At 37.9% G+C, this 22,680-nt stretch overlaps 1 protein-coding gene across 1 annotated transcript in view; it reads left to right on the top strand.

Annotated features, from left to right (window-relative positions):
* Positions 1–22,680, top strand: part of nbas (NBAS subunit of NRZ tethering complex) — a 161,942-nt gene that overhangs the window by 12,789 nt on the left and 126,473 nt on the right. Inside the window, exons 9-19 of the mRNA XM_008398001.1 lie at positions 1,924–2,022; positions 5,723–5,861; positions 5,951–6,016; positions 6,113–6,241; positions 6,615–6,678; positions 7,171–7,364; positions 10,348–10,626; positions 16,271–16,396; positions 16,655–16,806; positions 16,915–17,052; positions 21,975–22,053. Coding sequence (XP_008396223.1) covers positions 1,924–2,022; positions 5,723–5,861; positions 5,951–6,016; positions 6,113–6,241; positions 6,615–6,678; positions 7,171–7,364; positions 10,348–10,626; positions 16,271–16,396; positions 16,655–16,806; positions 16,915–17,052; positions 21,975–22,053 — 1,465 coding nt within the window. The remainder of the gene's footprint in view (positions 1–1,923; positions 2,023–5,722; positions 5,862–5,950; positions 6,017–6,112; positions 6,242–6,614; positions 6,679–7,170; positions 7,365–10,347; positions 10,627–16,270; positions 16,397–16,654; positions 16,807–16,914; positions 17,053–21,974; positions 22,054–22,680) is intronic.

The following is a 22,680-nucleotide window of genomic DNA, read 5'->3' as shown; positions in this document are numbered from 1 at the left end:
ACACTTTACACCTCACACAGCGACGACCTCATGTTTCATGGAATGTTAACAGCGAATTCTCATGAGCAAGCTAAACTCATGTTACGGGTCTGATGGGGTCGTTTTCACAGCAAACGGTTAATCGCAGTTAATTAATTTATTCAGTTAACAGGTTCTGTTAGCAAAAGTAAAATAAAGAGAAGTTGCCTCTGTTTTATTTAAGAGAAAATTGCGGATTCATTTCATGGTATGCTTTTAAAAAATTAGTAGCATATCCTAATTTTTTAGGATATGCTACTAATGCTGCTAGTCATAACTGCATAACTTGGCAAATATGAAGTTTGATTTTTTTTTCTATATTCCACATTTAGAGTATATATAAATAGAGTATATATAAATAGAACATATAAATACATTTTTGTGAAGTTTCTGAAAGGACTCTGGCATCCTTAATATGATAGCATTTTTTAACCCCGAGATACTTTTATTTCTTGGTTATACACTGGACCCGTTTGTTGAGCTGGGCTTGATCTAGATGCAGCATTTAAATTCCTGTTTTTTTGGGGAGATTTGATGAAATAAAGATAATACTGATACATTTTTAAGTGGGTATCTTAAACTCCCATCCTTGGAGGTTGGTGTCATGCAACATGTAGATGCAACCCTGCTGGTTCAATACAGCTGAATCAAATTTCTGAATTACCTCATCATGTGCGGCCAACTTCTACAGAGACCTGCTGATGACCTCATTATTTGATTTTGTGGTGAAGCAGATCCGCATCTAAACGTTATATGACACTGGCTGTCGAAGATTACAGTTTTAATTAACTTTTATTTGATCTAAGGTAATCCAATCCAGATTTGTCAGTATTGTCTAAATTGGTCAAAGTTTGGTAGATATACCCTCAAAAAACAATGAAGTAGACTTATGTTACACTGCTGATTTGTAAAGCCAGATTTAGCATGACGGTTTTGTAATTTTTATTTTTCGTAAAGTCGAAAGCAGATAATTAAATCGACAAAATAAATGTTTTTTACTCAAGTGCCCATAATGTCACAGCAATAGGCTTCAAAATCCATATAGTTGTAAAAATATGGTATTTAGAAATGTTAAATGTGTCGGAACCCTGTTTCTTCCAAGTTCGATTTAGCATTAGCCCTCTCTTTTCCCCCCCCCCCCATCTCCTTAGAGATTTTCCATTTCCCTGTTTCACTGCTGTTGTCACACAAAGCCTTAGAGCTGTGACACTCCAAAACACAGGGTAATACTCAGCAATGTGCACTGAATCCTGATCAGACAATGTCCAGCCCTCCAACACCTTCTCCTCAATTTGGTCAGTATTGATGCCGCTTGTGAGGGAAACGCTGATTTATTCTCCTATAACAGCCAGAGAAATGCTCTTTGAGGTACCGGCGTGTATGTGCAAGTAGATCATTAAGACATTGGAGATATTTTACCAGATTTCCTCTAAAAGTGTTTTTTAAGCTTTTAGCAGAAAGCTCACATTCACTCTTCTTTGTGTGGCTTATATTACGATGTTGTTGCTAAATGACTTATTAGATTTTTTCTTAGAATTATAGGTAAGCATCTCTCTCATTGTCTTGTTCTTTGTGCCAGCATTTCAGTGTTAATTTTTGTCTTCCTTTTTCTCTTTACATTTAAACAGCAAAGAACAATTTCCCCAGAGATATCCCGACACAAATTACCCCTCATGAACCACTCCCGTTTAAATTGCCGCTCCTAATTAGATTATATAGATTACTATGTCTCATTTTAATTGCAACTCGGTGAGAAATTGCTTTGTTGTTTTATCCAAAACTGCCCAAAAATGCTTTTCAGCACCACACGCTTCCTCATAAGCACTTCATTTGTTTGTTCATTTTTATGCGCTTGAGTTAAATTATGTATTTCATGTCATGTGAACGTTTTTTGCTCTGTTTCAGCGTTGGAACCAATCAAAACTTCCAGGAAAACCACACCTTCAACTTCGCCCCACACCACTCTCGTGGCATCACCTCGGCCGTTTACCTCCCCGGTCACCGGTATGTAAAAAAATGACAGGCTTTCAAACACTACATGAGCTCAGAGAACCGGTTGAATGTAAATGATATGTGGAGCTTTTTGAAATATGGACATATTTTCCAGCATTAAGCTTTTAATCCATCAGTGGCAGCCTAATTAATATCTATAGCCTTCCCTTGACACTGCTGGAGAATGCATTTTCTCCTGAGGACTCCACCATCTGAGACTTCTTCTATTAGTGCTGTGTTTGATCAGAAGTGTTTTTTCCCCTACATTTATATTCAGACATCCTTACAAATCCTTTGAATCAGTTCTCATCCTGAGATATGTTGCCACAAAACACTTAAATATCCAAAGCTGAAAGTTTCTGAGCGATTTCCAGCTGTTTCATCATTTCAGATCTACGGGCATAGTCAATTTGCTGCTAAATACGTCTTATCTTCATTACTTTGGTAGAACTAAATTAGATTTAATTGCATAGCAGATTACATTACATAAATCTTTGTTTTACTTTAAAATCTTTGCAGGATGGACACAATTATGTTTCGGTACAATATAAAATGAACGTACTTGTGGACTTAAACCATCTCCAGTGTCATGGCTTAACCCAAACCTGCTGCTCTTTAAATTATGTTTTCTCTTTGAAGTGGTTTGCGGTCAAGCCCCTTGAGTTTCCCACATTTTATCAGGTTCCCGCCACAGACATCCATGCATCGTGTTGGAACCAGAATCAGCTTTATTGGCCAAGATTCTGTGAACTAACTACAAATTTGACTTTGGTTTCGCAGTCTCACAGCTTACAAACATACAGTATAATTATATACACTTCTGATGAAATAAATGAATTTGAAAGAACCGGTATGTGTATACTTCTGAATGTACAGCAACTTTTTCTGTGAAGAAGAAAAAAGGAAGGCAGGTTGTGCTTGTGCAAATGTATTTGTTTTATTCTACAGCAGCATAGCTAACTGATCAGCCTGTAATGTGTTCATTGTTTTGATCAGAAATGCAGGATGGGGAAAGTAACTTTCTCTATGGTGGCTAGCTATTGCTGATAGCAATATGCAGCCATTTGTGTCCAGGATATGCCGGACCTGAAGAGATGTTTGCTTCTCTTTTCCTTAGTCTAGAGCTGTACAAATCCTGGATGGAGGCTTGGTCAGCCCTGATATTCCTCTCTGCAGACCTTTTCTACTTGAGTTTGGGCCTGTGCTTTTTTTTTTTTTTTTTTTTGGGAATAGTCAAGTCTCATGGCAGTGTAGAAAATATAGCCTGTGCTTTGCCTTCTAATGACACGACATCTATTATTGTTGTCTTGAGCAAATCTGGTGTTTAAGGAAGATTGGCAAGAGAAGGACGCCCAAAAAATCGTGCTTCAAGATTATCAAAGGACATCTAGGGAATGCATCAAAATACTGTAGAAGAAAGTTCTCTGGTTAGATGTGACCATAAATGAAACTTTGGCTTCATGCAAAATCAGATGTGCGTTGGAAAACTAACTTGGCAAATCGGTCTGAACACACCATCATTAGAGTTAAACATGGTGGTGGCAACATCATCCACAGTGGTGCAGTCCTTAGCAGGCACAATTGACTGATTAAGCTACAAGTAATCTCTCTTTCAATTTGCATGTGTACGTTGTCTGTTACATAAAATCCCAATAAAATGAGTTAATAAAATGTAATCTGATAGGATGTGAAAAGGTTCTGATCTGCTAAGCTATCACTTCAAACATGTTTTCTCTCAGACGTAACCTCCCTACACAGAAGAGGAGACTTATTTTGTCTGTATAGGAGAAAGCAGTGGACCTAAGATGCATCACATGTAGCAGAAAAAAAACTCAATAGATTGTGGTGCAAATTGCAAGTACATTGGTTTTCATCAAGATCTCCTGTTCAAGCAGAAGACATTAAGTTGAATGAGGTCAAGGTACTCATTTAAGAATGAATGAGCCCATGTCTTTAATAAAATACCTGCAGGGATACTGGCTTGAAATTCTCCTCTGCCCATTCAGAGGTTGTGGTTAATTATATCAGGCTCATATTTGTGACCTTACGGTTTTCCCCAGGGCCCATAGGCCGCACAAAGCAAATTTACTTTGGCCGGTGAAACCTGGCATGAAAGCATAATGGATTTTGGCAGCTACTGTCAAATGTTTGCCAGCTGATAGATGAGATGAAACTTTAATGATCCCTATGTGGAAAAACTGGGTCAACATGAGGAAGAATGGAAAGCAAACCAGGACAAAAAAAAGGTTAAGGAATTGGATTTTAGAAAATAATTTAAAATCTCTGGATGATTATTAAAATAATTTACATTTGTAAGGACACATGTGCAGTTGTGCATTAGGAATGGTAATGGTGGCATAAATCCACTTCCTCCTTTATTGCTCCCTTGTTGTTGTGCAACAAGGGAGCAATCACTGCCCTGCTAATCTCAGGGCAGTGGAGTAATTTTTTTAATGATGTTTTCAAAAGGAAACCTAAGACATGTATTTTTGGTTTGACTTAAGACTGACATTTAGTAATCAAAATCGTTTGTTGCTAATTTGACCTTAGTTCAACTTATATCTGTTAGTTTGATTGTACTTTTAAGTATTTTATATCTTACCCTTCCTCAACCCCCAAAACAACATTTTCCTTTTACCTTGTTTGTTTTGACGTTATTTTACTAAATAGTGGTATATAATTTCTAATTTAATGTAGGTTTTTGGTTTTATTTTTTATTGCTTGATCTGTTTTTCTTTCAAGGGAAAAATTAGTAATAAGTTTTGCAGTTGCCATTGATACTGTTGGGGAAAGAAAGGCTCATTTGTTTTCTGTTCTGTTGTGCTAGTTTTGAAATAAAAGTGTAATAAAAAAATATTAAGATGCAAAAACTACATGATTAAATTAAAAATATGAAAAGTAAAACATAATTGTGAGATGCAATAAATAAAAATAGCTGAACATTTTTGAAAAGAGAGAAAATAAAATGTTTATGCATATAAATCTACTATATTAATAATTGATTGCAGTACATCTTATTGTCCGCAGTGCAAGAGGTCAATTAGAGGGCAGGCCGATGTGTGCTGGCCCATGAGGCACAGCCACTTTTTATGTCCACCTCCAGTCTCAATAAACTTGTCTTCTCATCATCATTAATGCAATAGTTCCTCAACCCTTCATACTAATGACTGCAGTTTCTGTAGAGTCCATATTTCTTTCCATGTTTCACATCATTTAACTTGTTCAATTTCTTTTGTATTTGATGTTTTAATTTGTCGTTTTAGTCTTGTGTAATGTGTTACTTTTGCTCTGCAAGAAAATTTCTCTCTAAATAAACTGATTAATTGATTTCAAGCAATTTTTTTCACACAAATTAAGTGTATTTAGAAGAACCAGTGACGTCAATACACATTAGGCATTAAACGGAAAAATAACTGTATTTTGCTCATATTTAATATCTATATTTTCTACACCAGGGGGCAGTCTTGAGTTGGAAAGCCTGATTTCACAGCCAATCCCACTGTAATGAAGGGAACCACTAATCAATGAGGTCTTATTTTTGTCTTTACTGAGCTTAAGTCATTCCAACCAGACCTTTCCTCTGATAAATAACACTTAATCTGCTAGGCACCTAAATGACAGATCAGTAGTGGGAATTCTCTCTGGCCTTAGTTGAAATTAAAGGATGACAAGGTTGGAGGCACAGTCATGAAGACGATGTGTGTTTGTGTAGATTGCTGCTGGTAGGAGGCTGTGAATCAGGGGATAATGGTGCATCCAAGGCCTCCTGCAGCGGCATCACTGCCTGGAGGGCGCTCTCTGGCTCGCCTCACTACAAGCAGGTCACCAGTTACGAGGACGATATTGGTTCGGTGAGATGTCTGCAACACCTCGTTTTCTTGCAAACAGTTTAGTCGTGTTGTAGATGAAACATTTTCAGCCCCTGTGTGTTTGTTTGTAGAATCAGAGGAGAGGTTTCTTCAGGATTCCCAGCCTAAGATTCTTTTCAAGGCAAGGAGATGAAAAGGTACAGCAGCCCTCTTCAGCCTGAATACCTCATTGTAAAAACAAAAAGCTGATCTATTCTTAATAAGAAGAATGTGTTGGCATTCTCATTCTTCAGGATGGTGTGTTCCGCATGAGCCTGAGCCCTGACGGGACACTCCTGGCTGTCATCCACTTCTCTGGGCGTTTGTCTGTCTGGGACGTCCCCTCCCTGAAACAGAGGGCCACATGGAACCAGGACCAGCAGGTACAACCCTAAGCTGCTCATATTTGTGTTCTGAATGTTCACTGCAGTCGTATTTGCGATGATATTTTGTATATTAAGTTCTTCACTGACAGCATTAATGTAATCTTCTTTAGGACATGGTTTTTCGGTGTGGGGAGAAGGATTTTGAGTGTTTGTGTTTGCTTCCATCCCACATAATGTGAGGAACTTAAATTCGCCAAATGTTTTGCTGATTTATTCAGCGTCTACGTTCAGCCCCGCCGCCGGTGGAGCTCATGTGTGCTGCAAGTGTAAACAGGGTTAGCAGATTAATTTCTTTCCCCATCCCCTTTTCTGGTCTTTCTTCTTTTCCCTCCCTGCTTTGGTGCCTCCATCTTTCCGGTCCGCCCTGCAGCCAGGATTTGAGGAGATCAACCCAGAGTGGAAGACATCACTGGAGAGAAGGAAGAAAATAAAAGGTATTTTGGCCTGGAGCAGCAAAAAGAGAGTACTTTGTTGCTGACATGACAGCACATTTCGGACACAATTTAATGATCTTTGACGCTGTTAATTTATTGAATTACACAGTTTTCACAAACACAAAGCTCATGGTGCATGGTGGGGCTAGCAAATATTTTCTCCCTTCAGTAACCAGGGCATTTTGTGTGTGTACTTCAGTGTTTGTGTATTTGGCTATAATCTTATTTTGACAGTTTCAGGCCACTAGTGGTGACAGCTATCACATTTTGTGTAAGCAGTAATCTAGGCGTATATCCTCATGACAAGTGATGTCTCATGGCGCTACATATAAATATGTCTGGAAGGGAGGGAGACAAGTTACTAAAAAGTTTCTCTTTGGATAAGGGGATTATCAGGCTATAAAGCCCACAAACATGTTAAGTGAGGATGTGAAGAGAAAAAAAAGAAAATCTGCTCTGACTGACCTTTCTGTGTCACTGCACTTGTCCCAGATAAGGAGCAGTACTACCCACTGGTGGATGTGAGTTGGTGGAGTGACAACGTGTTGATTCTGGCTCGTTGCTCTGGGTCGGTCACCGTATCATCCGTCAGGACGTTACGCAACCTTCTGGGGAAATCCTGCGAATGGTTCGAGCCTTCACCCAGAGTCACTGCTGCGCATGACGGGGGCTTCCTAAGCCTGGAGGTAAATGTCACATTGAGGGATGTGTGCAGATTGTTGAACCAGAGCGAACATCCATTAACGTTAGCTGTAGATCACAGCTTTCATCCTGTAGTTCTTTAAAACATGCTTTGTGGAGTATTGAGCTGTTCTTCACCTTTGTTAATACATAACCCCAAATTATGATGTTGCGTAAAATATAAATTTAGCGGATTGCAAATCTCATAAAAATGTGTTGTGGGGCAAATATCTTATAGAAGGCAGTCAGGAGGAATGAAAAATTCAGCTTTTGGCTACCGTTTGCAAAGGAGCCAATCCAGGAGCGCTACTTATGTTCCTTGGTGCTAATTAGCTGTACCCCCAAAAGTGGAAATAAGGTAGACTGTAGCTTCTGCAATAGTGCTTAGACCAATTCCAGTTTGTGTATTAATGCACATTACGGTGTATTTGGTGTTTTGAACAGGCAGGCGTTTTTAGAGGGGGTCTCAAGAACTCGCAGGTTTTAGATGGGAGTCTCTTCAACTAAAGGTCTTGCCTGAAACTGGGTGTTCACATGAGCATAATAATGAAGTTGAGTGGAAGGAAAAAGTGTGGATAAAAGAAGGTGCACAAGCAAAAGGGACAGCTGCAGCAGTGAGAGGAGGTAAAACTCTCCTAACCTAAAGCCCATAAATCCATGCGCTAATGTTTATGGAAGATGAGACACACCAGAACTAAGAACGCTTAATGCAATTGAGGGCATAGTAGTTGAGTAGTCTATTTTTAAAAAAATTTCAAATGCCTTAATTTAAACATTTTATACGTCTTCTACATTTCATTGCAAATAAACTGTTTATGAGATTTGCATTCACTTTTAGCTAAAGGTTTACACAATATCCCAACCTTTTGTGAATTTGGGTTGTTGCTAAACTTCTTGTTCAGTCCAAACACAAACTGCTAATAAAAATAATAAGACTGGTCAGGTCACAAGGGAATTATAATGTGTCAGTTCTTCTGACTAATTAATATTTTGGAGGAAACTAATTTTATGCTTAATTTCACTGCTGAGTTTTTGTTTGTTGTGGGGTTGGTTTGCAAAAAAAGAATTTCCCCTTGGGGACAATAAAGTCTAAAAGTCGTCTGATCTCACAGAAGCATTTTTTAGCTGGCAACCCTGAGGAAATGTGTCATCAGCTTGTTTTAGCATCAGAGAGGAGTATGAGGGGGAAAGTTAAGTTTAGTAGTTTTTATTCAGTTTTTTTCTCCAGCATCATCTGTGCTGGACTAAACATGTATCTTTATTTGAAGTCCGCTTGCATATTATGTGCATTTGTCCAAAAGTGTGGAATAATTAGAAACTGCAGCAATGATGCTTAAATCATCACTGTTTTTAAGTGCTAAAGCATCATATTTAATTTTAAGCTATAGCCCAGAAGGCCATCATAACAAAGACAGTGGGGACTCTAAAATGCTCAACCCCATTTTGAAGTAATTAAGAAAAAAAACCCCCAATAAAACCAGCAAAAGAAAGTGCTTTGTATTTAAATTTCTATTCATCAGTTCGTCCTTGATGCTGTTTTAAGACTACTTGTTGAATGGACACAAATGTGTTCAGTTTAGTGTGTTTACCAACTGCACAGCTACATTAGTGCCACACTATTGTCCTTGCATCATTTATCATCTGTCATTTAATGTTTACACATAAATGCTCATATTCCTTATCTGAAGGTCGTTGTAGAGAATTGCTTGGAATGCTCTTGTGATTTCACCTCTTAAGTCATATTTTTGCAGTGATTGTGTTTGGTATAGTCATTCGGATTAGGAAATGGTTAAGCCTTCCTCCTATAAAAGAATTGTGGTAATTCATTTGTTTTTGCTAACAACATATTTTCTTATTGCTTGAACAACCATTTTAGGAGAGACGCACTGTGTGTTACTTATCCTCCTGAGTCTATAAACCTGACTGGAAAACTAACAAATCTAGATAAAGGACTCTTTAATAAAAGCATTTAGAATTACAGTCATAGGCAATCTGGGCAATATTTATTATTTCCATTTTTTGTTGCAATACAGATTTCCTATGAAACTGAAGCATACTTTTCTTTTGTTTAAAACTGACACAAAATAGTCTATGAAAAGATGAAATAGTGTCTAGTTTAAAATCTGTAAACCTTAATGATTGGAGTTCACACAAATTTTTGGAGGAAAAATTTAACTGTAACATCTGCCCACCTGTTCCTACCACAGATCTATTCACTTGTGTTGCTCTCAAGCCTCACCTCATGTTTTCAGTGCAGGCATTCATTTACCTCGGTTTTTATGCAATGTAGCTGTTAGAGATGAGTTCTGAGTTAGTTTTCAATTTCAGAGGAAAGTTTCAGATAATAGCAAACATGGGTGGTGGAGAAAATCTTGATAATGTGCATTCTCAGAATGAGACATAAAAAGAAGCACAGTAGCAGTAGACGGCGGTTGTTTGTGTGATCATTAAATACACGGTGGAATGTGGATAGAGAGAAGTTCCACTCCCTGATTTACTAACTAAAATACTCACAAATGCAGAAGATGGGGTAGGTCTATGTGTCTGCACACTGAGCACAAATGAGCCTTTAACTCTGTGTAAAGTTGGCTTTTCTCAACATGTTGTTTGGCCTTAAAAAAATCACTTCCAGCTAATGGTCTTTTAGTGTCATAAAAGTGCCATTGAGTAACAGCTGAAGCGATGCAGAGTTCACTATGGTGCCCAAAGTACTCAAAATTTACTACCACTGTCTACTGAACTATGAGGTTCTTCCACTCTCATATTTTTCCATTCATTTATGGCACGATTATTGGAAAATAAAGTGTTTGCATATTTAACGTTGAGCCACTGCATATTCCTATCGATATTAAGTCACTGTGAATGTCTTCTGTGATCAAACCAAATGAGGTACTAACCTGTATTTTAAAGACCATTACGTCACCCTATTGTTTTTATATTCTGTGCTTCCACCTCGTGAACATTTTACCTTTCTGTCATTCTCAACAGTGCGAGGTGAGACTTGCTCAGAAGCGTGCACGCTTCGAAAGCAATCTCGGCAGCGGCGCAACCGTCGAGGAAGAGGAAGGAGACGATGGCGGAGACTCTGATTCGGATGAAGAGTCCTCAGCAAAAGCTCGCTACTTTGGCTACGTTAAGCAGGGCTTGTATTACGTGACGGAGATGGAACGTTTCGCGCCGCCGCGCAAACGACCCAGAACAGTCGCTAAGAACTACCGCCTGGTCAGTTTGAGGTCTACCACCCCAGAGGAGCTGTATCAGAGGAAGGTAGGAGGAATTAAACATCATTACACTACACTGCACTTTACTCTCTCCCTGTGTTACATTTTAATGCATAACTTTATTACATACCATAGATGAATGCTCAAACTGTATCCCACAGTTACGCCAGCTTTGTTAGAGAGTTGCGTTTATTAAAGTTAGATGAAGATAACTTCTTGTTTTCTTCGTGAACCCTTGTGTCACACACAAATTAAGAAGAATTTCCAGCAGGTGCATGATATTTTTTGAGCTGGATGGCTGGTTTTGATCTTTTGCTAAATGCAAGCAGATTATCAAACATAAAAGTGATTTCCCTGTGCAAAAATAAATATAAGAACCTGAGACAGGGAAAAGGGGAAAAAGCTGTATTTTCAGTTTGAACCATGCATGTTTTGATTCAAACAAAAGCAGAGTTTATTTTCCACCTTTTTTTTTTTGCTCAAGTTTCTGTACAAGTAATCAGGACAAACAACATTCAAAGCTCCTTTGCAGGGTTTGTGCCAAAAATCTTAAGGCATTTCTCTAGCCCAGTTGCATTTGATGGAGCTCTACCTGAAAGGAAAGAGTCATTAGGGCTTTTTTTTTTTGTAACATCCCATTGAAATTCCCCTAAGTCCTGTATGGAAACGAAAACGTTGGTAGTTTGGATTTTGAATTTATCATTATCTATAAATTTACTACTGTCAAAAATGTAACAGTATATGTTGCAAATTTGAATTAAATATTTATTTATACTAAATATTGTTTATTAAAAGTGCATACTATGTTCCAGTGTTTGTGTAAATGTCTGCCAAACTGGCAGACGTGGGCATGTCTCAAACAAGATATTTGTGAAATGCGTACTAGCGTGCTGCAGATTAGTATCTATTTAGTAATAATTATTGTAGTGACCTCTGACATTTGCACATTTTACACTGTACTTTAAACATCGTAGATGACAATTTTGTACATACAACAAATTACAGAACTTCTGCTGTTATGGTTACAGTTTTTGAAGAGGACAATGTTATGCCTGACAGTAATGATTCGAGTGATTATTATTGTGAGAGTTTTGATGAATATGACTTTGAGGGCAACTGTAGGACTTGTTGTAGTTTTAAATTTAATTTTATAAAATTATTCATTGATAATCCAAGTGGTTTGAGTTCACATATGTTTCTTGTAATTATTGCTACCATGATCTGTTTAGTACTAGTAATGTCTTTTCTAAAGGCAGTTGGTTGTGTGGGATTTTATTTTAGGGCGACAGAATTCAGATTGGGTGGAATTCACATGCACTTTTATTTCTAGAGGGAAGAAAAGGAAAGCTGTTTTGCCTTTTTTTCCCGCTTCACTCTTTTTCCACTCTCTGTTGGTCTCTGAGATAAAATATGTTGGTTTGGATTATAATATGACAAAAAGCTTCAAGGACTATGAATAGCTGCACTTCACCATCTTTTCTTTCTAGGTGGCTGGATTTCTAACCGAGAACGTCGGCATTTTATGGTGTTTTCCAAAGAACAATTGTATTCACCTACACAGTTATTCAATGAACTGTTGATCTCATCCATCTTCCAAAACATGGTTGTAAATTATTTTGCAAACACAATAGATTTTTGGTTTCATAGTACACCGCTAATTATTTTTGATTACTGTTTACAGTTGGGGAAGGTTCTTTATGTCTTAGGTGTTTAAAAGATCATTCATAACTACATGCTCATAAGGTTTATTTAGCAAAAAGCTGTCATCAATGTTTATGCTGGAATGTCTTCATGTTTGAACTTGAAAGCTCATTTAGTTCAGTTGTCCAAACAACTCCTCCTCTGATGTGCTCTTTTGCCTCCCGCTGAGTTACAAATTCATTTTGGAGAAAAAAAAGGATATTGCTTATGTAATATTTCAAAGATGGTTCAATTCTAATCGCATGAACCTCATGCACTGCCTTTATCATTTTAAAACTAATACAGGAGTAATGTGCACCTCGCCGTAATGCCAGTAATCAATTTCACTGAGCAGTTTGGTTTCACAGAGGACACCACATTCACTGTGAAACTCTTCATTTTTTTTTATGGCACTTCATTTAGCAGCAGTTGAAGGAAGCCGCCGCCATTTGTTTGGCCATCGACTGAATTGTAATTGGGGCTTCAGCAGAATCTGTTTCAGACCAAATAAATCTCTTTTAGCTCAGAGAAGAACTAATGTTTTGTTGGCTCGGCTCCAGAGCGCTGTTGAGGAGAAAATGAAAAGCCAAGCAAGACACTCAGTCTGTTTTAAGGCTATTTTTCAGTCCCGGGGGGGTGTTTTCTGAAATGCTAATTGCTTTATAGAAATATGACTGTTGGTGCTGCTTGCTACAAATTGCAGCAAAAGACAACAACAAGCTTTATCTTGGGGCGCAGCGAGAGTGGTATCTTCCCTATCCAGTCCCGAGTTGGAGCACGGTTCATCAGTCATTTTTATGACCCATCATCTGCTGCCTTCTTCATCATTGTCATCATCATTAGATGCCATCAGTCATCACCATCAATCCCAACTGTGAGAGTTACAAAGTAATACATCATTATTATCTCTTTGTTACACTAGGTACCGACTGCAATTCCCCAATAGCTGATGCTGCATGTCTGCCATAATTTTTTTTTTGTCCTTTCTTTAGTTCGTTATGTACGTGTTCAATTTAACAAGCGTCTCAATATCTGCATGTAGTTTTGCATTTAAATTATTAATTATTTAGTTCAGAGTTATATAGTATTTTTTTTCTTGACCAGATCTTATTCCTGACCTGCTTGTAACTAAGATAAAAAAAAATCTGACTTTCCCCCGCCCCCAATCTCAGGACTCAATGAGACGAAACGGAGGATGAGACGAGGCTTGCTTTTTTTTTTTTCTTTCACTTTGAACTTTGGTGTAAGAATACACTTACACTTTCTGGAGATTTGTAATATCAAATGAATAAATTAACAAATTATGATATTTTACGTGTTATATGTCATTTTCAGTGATTCTACCCAGATATTTCCTTTTCCTTTAATTTTTCCTTTTGCAACATCTACCCATCTTTCACTGATCTGTTTCAGTTCACTTTTTCATCATTTGGAGGTTTCTATTTTAAACATATGGGATTTATTAATGGCTTACAAAAATCTTAATGGGTGGTACCGGATTTGCACGAACCTAACACACAAATTCGCACAATCATAAGAACAACAGTGATCCTCTCAGATTCATTTTGCTGAGATTATGCAGTGACACTGACTAGAGTGAGTGGGCTGTGGTCAAGTGGGTTATTTCCTTAAGCCAGCCTCTTCAAATGTTTAAGCGTTTGATGATGCACTTGGCGGTGAAACCCTGAATGGTTTAGCGGCACACTGGCAAGACTGCAAACGGTTTCATTAGATGAACCTAGAGAGAAGAGGAAGTGTCTTTTGATGTTCCTCCTACATGAGGTTTAACTGTGTGGGGTTCTTTCTGGCCTCCAGGATCCACGCTCTGGCTAATGTGTTGCTTTTTAACTCCCACACAGTAAGAGAGAGGAATCCTCAGTGTGTCTGTCGACCAGTTTGTTTGGCGGGTTACTTAGACGCACACTGAGTGGGCCTACATAAAATGTAGTGTCATTACTTTTGTTATTAGATTAAATCATATTGCTAGGCACTGATATGTCAAAAATCCTTAACAACAACCACAACAGCAGAAACGATGACAATGCATGCAAGCTCATGAATGTAAATGTAAAAATGGAAATGAAATGGAAACGTTAAATAAAAACAGGCATTTTCAGTAATAACGAGGCAGATTTACTTGCTTAGTTTTAATTTCTTGTCCGAAGTCAATAAATGTGTATGGTGGAAGTGTAAAATAAAATGCACCCAAGAAAGTTGTCAAAACTTAGAACACAGGCATCAATTTGTAACGCAATAGCCATGCAAGACTAAAGTAGCGACAGCAAAGTCTCCAGCTCAAATGTGAGTTCAAAAGATGAAGATTTATATGGCAATTTGTGAAGTCAGTGAGAGGAGGAAGTAAGGAGAAATGTCAGAGAAAAATTATTTGGAGACCTAGCCAACTAGAACCGTGCACAACAGTTTAAGCGTTTTATGTGGGAAAAATTTGATAGTCAAAAAAAAAAATATATATATATAATTCACCAGCTTTTACTGTTTTTTTTTATGATATACTGTTTCATAAGCAACGTCATTTCCTTCAAATGAAAGTAGCGTTCCATGTTTTGTAAAAGCGAGGCTGCAAATTCTCATTTTGTCTGAAAGGTGTTTTAAAAGCTTACCTGCTTTTAAAAGCAACAAATGAGTCGTTTGTGTTGTTTTTTTTATTTCTAATACTTTTAATATTTCTAAGTTTCTATTTCTAAAAAGAAGTCATATGTTTTTCATTTTATGCTTTTATTGAGTAAACAGTGGCCTCTAGTGTAGTTTTAACCTCCAAGTTTGGATTTGTTGTTTCTTTATACATCTCATGGTTTTTTTAAGCTCAGAATATTTTGTTTCTGATACTTCCTGACATTTCAGACTGTCTCTTGGTAACAACGTCTTTTTAACATGGGACTGTCTCCTTATCTGCAGCATTGCCACATTCAACATATGACTGAAATGTGAATGTGTAAACCGTTCCCGCTCTGGGACACACTGCTTGCAGCCACATTTAGTCAAAACCTTGGCCTCTTTGCGCTTCCCTGTAATATAAAACCTGGAGCTGTTGAGGGCAAACAAAGTGAGTTTAGTCTTGTTACACCATTCATACTGTTTAGGAAAAATCTTTTTCGTTTTGGGAGCGAGTGAAACACTGAATCAATCAGAGAAATGCGCATTTATCTTTAGATATTTTATTTAGAAAATCAGAGTAAAAGCAAGAGAAGAAGGAAGAAGAAGTGAAGCTTAACACATACAATTCTCCTTTTATATCTTATCAGTCGTGTGCACGGTGCCTTCCATCCATCTCTCTCCTGTAGGGGGTTTCTCTAAGTCTCTAAGTCTCTCCCAACTCTGGTTAATTGGTACCTCTGTCCCTAAATCAAACCCGGTTCAAAGGAGTTTCGATTGGAAAGAGAAGAAAAAACATCTTCACTGAAAACTTGGTTATCAGTTCCATAGCACTTGCTCAGAAACCTTCATTATCAGTTCATTCTTCCCTGTAAGTAAACAAAAGTTTCCAACTCAAGGTAATTCTGTGTTTTGCAGAAACAATTTTAAGTCATTCAAAGTTGTAATGAGCAAAAATTAATAAGGTCAAATGATTAATTAAACAAATTATAACATATTAATGATTTTTTGTTTTGTTTTGTACAATCTCATTTCAATGAGTCAATTCATTGTAGTTCATATTTTCTATTCACCTGAAGGTCCTTGTGAATAAAATTTGAATCAGTGCTGTACCCTTGAAGAGCAGATTAAATAAAATGATGCATAAATTATATCAGATGTTTTGTTTTATTATTCTTTGTTTGCTTTAAGTATCAATCAAAATGCACTTTTTTTATTTTTGCCAAATGGAAATTTTTAAAGTGTTTATAAAGAGGCTTTATTCTCATGAACTAAACAAAAACCTGCTGCATTTCTCTTTAATTGTAAGTTCATATTCTCCTCCCTTTGCATTGTCTGTTTCATTATACAAAAAAAAGGCAGAGTTGTTTATGCAAATGCTTTTGCTTTCCTCGCAGATTGACAATGAGGAATATGGAGAAGCTCTGTCACTTGCTCAGGCATACAACCTGGACTCTGATCTAGTCTACCAGAGACAGTGGAGGAAGAGCCATGTCAGCATTGCCTCAATTCAAGATTATCTGGTAAGAATTGAGGGAAATGCATGAAAAAAACTGATTATTTATATCAAACGTTTAGCTGTTTATCGCTGTATAATTAGTTTGATTTGTGAGAAGAGCTGAGTGGGAAAATCATAAGCTCTGAAGCACAAAAAAAAACAAACATGTAACCTTATTTAAGGTCACTTTTTTTGCTTTTCTTTTCTAACTCTGTATCTCACTTTATCACATAATTTGTTCTTGGCTCAGTTCTCCGTATTTTATTCCCCTAAACTCTCCTAGAGCAAAATCCGCAAGCGCTCCTGGGTATTGCATGAGTGTGTGGAGCGTGTCCCAGAAAATGTAGATGCTGCTAAAGAGCTGTTGCAGTACGGGCTGAAGGGAACTGACCTCGAGGCCCTGATAGCCATTGGGCTAAATGAAGATGGTGGCAGGTGGGATACGGGATGCTGAACACAAACGTCAAGTGATTTTTACCTGTGTTGCCCCTGCTGACGAGGAGCGTATTCTGTATGTTGTCGTGTTTTCTTTCCATTTCTCAGGTTTATCATGCCTGGCGATGTGGACCTTGATGACCTCCCATATGACGACCTATTGTCTGATGATGAAGAGCTGGAGATGAAGAAGGAGAAGGAGAAAAGGAAAAGACAGGAGCTGCTGGCCAAGGTTGATTTCAGCAGGTACGCAGGTTTTACTACCAATTTTTGACCTTTTAAGTCTGCAGTGTTATGTACCAGTCTAACAGCTGGTGGTGAAGCACCAGTTTAACCATTGTATTGAAATCCAATGAATGGTGATTGGGTTTAACAGGAATTAAACCCGATTTTTGTCACTGTAATCACAGATGTAGAATTTTTCCTTGCACGTTATCTCCTGAAATCACATGTTCTTATCACTTTCCCTCTGGAGTCATTCTCTCTGTCTTTTTGTCTTCTGTGCCATGGTCTCAACCTTCTTTCTGATAGTTTTGAGATCAAACAAAACTATGGTTATGTTCAGGATCTCTGACATCCAACTTCAGAGTTCATGTGCTATTGTATTTTCCCTGACTGGAAAAGTATGGAGTATAATTTCAAAAAAGTATTTATTTCTAACCTTTGCTCTATAATCCATTCTGTACAAGTCAGAAAAAGAGTTTGTCCTATGCAGTTCTGCACAATACTGTGTCATTTTAATGGTCAGCAAAAGGATGAACTAATATAAAAGTGAGGAGCATAATAGAGAGATGGCATCTCTTATGAGAATTTGGAGACATTTCTTGATGATTCCATTTGAGCTCTAACTTTTCCCCAAAAGCCAACAGGCACTTATATATATGGTGAAGTTGATGAAATATGGTTGGAAAAACAAAACACTACGAAGTTAATTTTGCTCTGCATAATTCTTATTTATTTTAAGCCAGGCAGACATTCTGTAGGTGTCTCTGTCTGCGAATGTAAGAGAGGATCTGTTTGGCTGTTGGACTCAAGCTGAGTTGGCAAGCAAACCCCTGCTTTGGTGTCTTTTAGGCTTAGTTAATTTAATGTTTATGTAATTATTTACTGTGGTATGTTTTCCTGTTTTTTTTCTTATTATTAACCAGTGGGTGTAATCTATTTATTCATCTAGAAAACTTAGGAGAACCATTTGTTGTTGACAAAATCCCACCAAGGGAAACCTGACCCTCCCCAGTGGGAGATGGCTCATTTGGCAAGTTGTTTTCTTGTGTATTAAAATATTACTTTGTTTTTTTAATATCCACTCTATGCCAGACAGGAAACACTGTGGCTAATGTATTATTTTTGTAGACAGAAAAAAAGAGGAGTGGATATTAGAGCGGGCTGCCAAATTTAACTCTGATAGTTTGATTAGGTAGCACAGAAGAGAGAGGATCATAAAGGCAGCCATGCTAATGAGGATGAGGGGGGAAAAGACAGAGGAAAACCATTGGCACAGATTAGTGGGTAATCTGTTGGAGGTAATTTATGCCTTTGTTGTCGAGTGCCCAGGGAAAGACTAATGAAAAACCCTTTAGTGATCACTAATCACCCCTCATACGCACATGCAAATTTGCGTGCTCATGTATCCCAAAAACACTCCTAATGCGATTTCATGCACGTTACACACACCTGTTTAAATAAATGTACGTTAACGGAGGGAAATAATCACAAACACGCAGGGATGTTGCACTTTCTAAATGCAAATCTATACAGTTTGCATGGTTCCTGCTGGTTTTAATTTGAAGTTGCTGGATTGCGCACTGTTTTGTTCTTCTTACGCCACGTTCCTACAATAGCTGTTGAGCCAGCAGTGTGCATTTGAATGAAAACAAGCACAAACTTTGTAATGGGGAGCTTTGTAATTGCTGCCATTCATTTGCCGTAATGTGTCATCATTTTGCTTGTGTGATTATCTGTGTGACTCATCGTATATGTAATAAACCGGAGCTTTAATGCAGACTTGTAGTTGTGCCGATAAATAAAAGATGGAAGATGAGCGCAGGGTTTTAGGAGGGTGTAAAAAAAATAAAATCGATCATTTATAACCATGAAGTAGGCCATTGCATCGAGTCGTTAGTGAATTTACTTCTTAAAACATGGATTTTTTTCTCTCTTATCTGTCTTTGAGTCGTCATGTTTCCTAGGGAGCTGACATGTGTCCCCAAAATGTGTTTGTGTGTGTTTGTGTGCACCCCTAATGGAACCAGCCATGTTGACGGCAGGCCTGCGGCTGAGGCCTGTGAGTCACATAATAATTCTCTTAATTTCTTTTTAACTACACAACCATTACAGAAATGGCTTGGTATCGATCACATCTGCTCTTGAGTAAGTCACGGCGCCTTGTGCATCAAACCGTAGACCATCAGACAGAATGCATCTTTGATCCTACCACGTGTCCAAACTGTGAAATAAAATGTCATTATTCCTAAACCTCGGCAATCTTTGGCAAGAAAGTACAGATGGATGTTTTAAAAGTCTTGATGGATATTGAGCATTTTGATTAAATGAAATCCACTCTTTTAATAGAATCCTTTTAGTAGAATCTGTGCAACATGTTTGGAGAAGAATTTAACATTCACATCATATACAGAGAAATGAGAAATTGGCGGACACGGGTGAAGATAAAAGAATGTAGTCTGCTGCAAGGTGTTTGTGTTCTTCGTAGATCAGATTTACGCTTCAGCTAGGAGTCTAATTTCCTCCTTTCTGCAGTGTTGGACTATGTTTGTCTGCCTGTGCAAGACTAGTTGAATGCAGGCTGTGTACTTCATATAAACACACAGTCATACACACAGTTTTGCGACAGACAGCTTGAATTACAGTTTAAAATGTCACAGATTTGATTCGTTCAGTCTTTTCACAAGAACAATTCAGAAAAATAGACTACAAACCCTTTTAAAGGTGTAGATCCTCTCCTACACTCTGCAGTGAATTACCACGTTTCCCTTTATTGTATTCACCACTGAACTGCAGAACTTTGTTTATATTGCCTCTTAGTTGAACAACATTGCAGAATTGCAACTAGAAACTTCATTCAGACAGTGACATAATCCTGTCATTTTTGTGTATTTTGTTTGTAGCTTTCAGCCAATGAAAATCCACGATTTATTTTTTTCTGAAAGTTTGAATATTGACACTTAAAGAAGAAAAAAAAATGAAATTCAGAACTTTCATGTCATGGCCATGCAATGGCCTATGCAATAATGGAGAAGACTGCAGGCTTAAGAGTTGTCCAACAGACAGTCGTTACCACCCTCCACAGACAGGTTAAGAGAAAAGGATATTTCCAAAGAAACGTAGAAATGGTAAGCTAAGTGTGAGCGAAAAGTGCAATTGAAGTAAAATAACACTGGTTTTACTATTTATACTGGTCCTCTTTTCAGATGAAAGTCAATTTAACTTTTTTTTTTTGGAAATCACTCATAGATCCTGCGTCTCTTCACTCTTCCTCTGCATGCTGCAGAGGAAGAGTGAAGAGACACAGAACCTAAGTTGCCTAAGGACTAGTGTGAAGTTTCCACACTCAGTGATGAGTTGTGAAGTCGTGTCGGTTCACTGTGCTTTTATAAAGTTCAGTCAGTGCAGCTGCCAACCACATTATGCTTCCTTCTGCTGACCAGCTTTACTGAGATACTGAATTTGGATTATTTGAAAATGTGGTCTCATTTTCAAATAATACATTTTGTGGTGCCTGTCTCTAGCACCACAAAACTACACCAAACAATATCAGAACAGTCAAGTCCTGATCTTAAGTAACTAGGGGTTCCTGCTTCACAGCTAATGGCTTGTAGCGTCCACCAACTGAGATCATCTACAGTACATGGACTTGCTCTTCAGTTAGTTGATATTTGTTTTAAAAGCCTTTTATTTTGTTGGGCTTATGTAATATTCTACTTGTTGGGTCTTCATTAGCTAATAGCCATAATCATCAAATTAGCAAAAATAGATGCATGGAGGGATTACGTCTCTCGGCTGGCCTGGGAATGCCTTGGGATTCACCCGGAGGAGCTGGAAGAAGTGGCTGGGGAGAGGGAAGTCTGGGCCTCCCTTCTGAAGCTGCTGCCCCCGCGACCCGACCCTGGATAAGCGGAAGAAAATTGATGGATGGATGGATAGATGCATGAAGTATCCCATTAATGAATGTGTCATACTTAAATAATTAAAATAAAGCAACTTTCTGAGCATGTTTTAATTTTAATAGCATAGATTAAATGGGAGGTGGAATCAATCTGAACATTCAGGCACTTCTGCAGTGATACAGGTGGCAATTTGTCACCAAAATGTAGAAACTTCCCACAATATGAGCTATTTGCTCACTGTCAGAAGTTCTCTGTATTTCTTTTATTGTTTCGAGCAATGATCAGTCACATCCTCAAGAGAACAGTAATATATTTTTTCTACATCTCTCCTCATCCCTCTTCCTTACCCTTTTGCCATTCATCTCCTCACTCCATTTTTTTTCTTCTTAACATTGCTCTGAGAAAACAGAGCAAAGTAATTACCAGTAGTGCGAGATCCAAGCCAGCACTCTTTGATGTGCCAGAGGGTGTTTTGAGCCAGTGTTAATCTTTGTTAGTCTTTGCAGAGACACCACGATAAAACTTGATATTACCCTCGGTAATTAGGGATTAAGGATTAAAACGAAGGATGAGAGGTCAGGTCCAGTGCTTGTTGATCCGAGACTGATTTTCAAGGGGCAGACCAGATCTTTCACAGAGATTGCCTGGATCTTTAATGTTTGCAGTCATTCACTTTATTTATAGCTGTGATTAAATGATATTGGACATTGATTTGATTCTTGTAGGATAATCACTCACCTTATTGACGGAATCCTGTAAATGACCGAATAGGTTTTTGTGGTCTAAGGAAGTTGATTTAGCTGGCTTAGAAAATGATTAGTTTGGAGGGCAGTCTAGTCAAAAGTTCAATATGTCCCTGTGGGTGTCCTCAGATGAGTCAATTTCCAGTTAATTTGTGTCTTATTGCAGTGAACAGACTAAGGCAGACATCCAGTCTCACTGTGGGTAACATTACTGGCCAAGACCTTGTGTCAGAGTTGAGGTCTTTAATTAAGTGTCTGGATTTTACTGACATGCCTTTTGGTTATTTTTTTTAATATTCAGGTTGACCCTGGAGCAGAAGGAGCTGTGTCGTAGTCGACTGAAACTGCTCTGCTACCTGGACCGACTGGCGACGTACGAGGTAACAAGAAACCTGCCACTGAACAGTTCAGTGAGATTATACTGCTAAGTAAATGCTCATGATCTCTTAAATGCAGCCGTGGCATTTCAAAATGTCAATAATTTCAACAAAATAAGATTTGGTTCAAAGCGTAAAGAAAAACACACATTTTCCAAGCTGGATACAGAGAAATTTGGCAACTTATTCAACAAAATACAAATGGATAGAATCAAATTAATAGTTAGTTTATACATGTTCTGTATTGTATGACTTGGGTCAAATGTTTTGGGTTTCCTTCAAAAAGCATCTTCCAACAGGTTGTTGGAATTTGGACCAGTTCCTCCTGACAGAACTGAAGTAATTGATTCCAGTTTTTTAACTCTTCCTCTTTCTAACTCTAACACGAGCCTTTAAAAGGATTCAGCTCAAACTTTTATATTGAGACTCTTAATTATAATACACACTTTTATGAAGAGAAAGTCATTCTGACAGCAGGGTTTTGCAAGCCAGGCATCACTTTGAGAAATATCATGCTGTTGCATGATCTTGTGTGACAAGGTCTCTATAAACCCCTAATGGAGTCTGTTTCCAGTTGTGCATTGATTATTCAGCCTTTAGTCTGCAGGCCCTGTGGAGTCTGAATGGATG

The sequence above is a fragment of the Poecilia reticulata genome, linkage group LG21 (assembly GCF_000633615.1).
Source record: "Poecilia reticulata strain Guanapo linkage group LG21, Guppy_female_1.0+MT, whole genome shotgun sequence".
In the NCBI taxonomy this organism is placed as follows: domain Eukaryota; kingdom Metazoa; phylum Chordata; class Actinopteri; order Cyprinodontiformes; family Poeciliidae; genus Poecilia; species Poecilia reticulata.
This window is presented reverse-complemented; position numbering and strand designations above follow the sequence as displayed.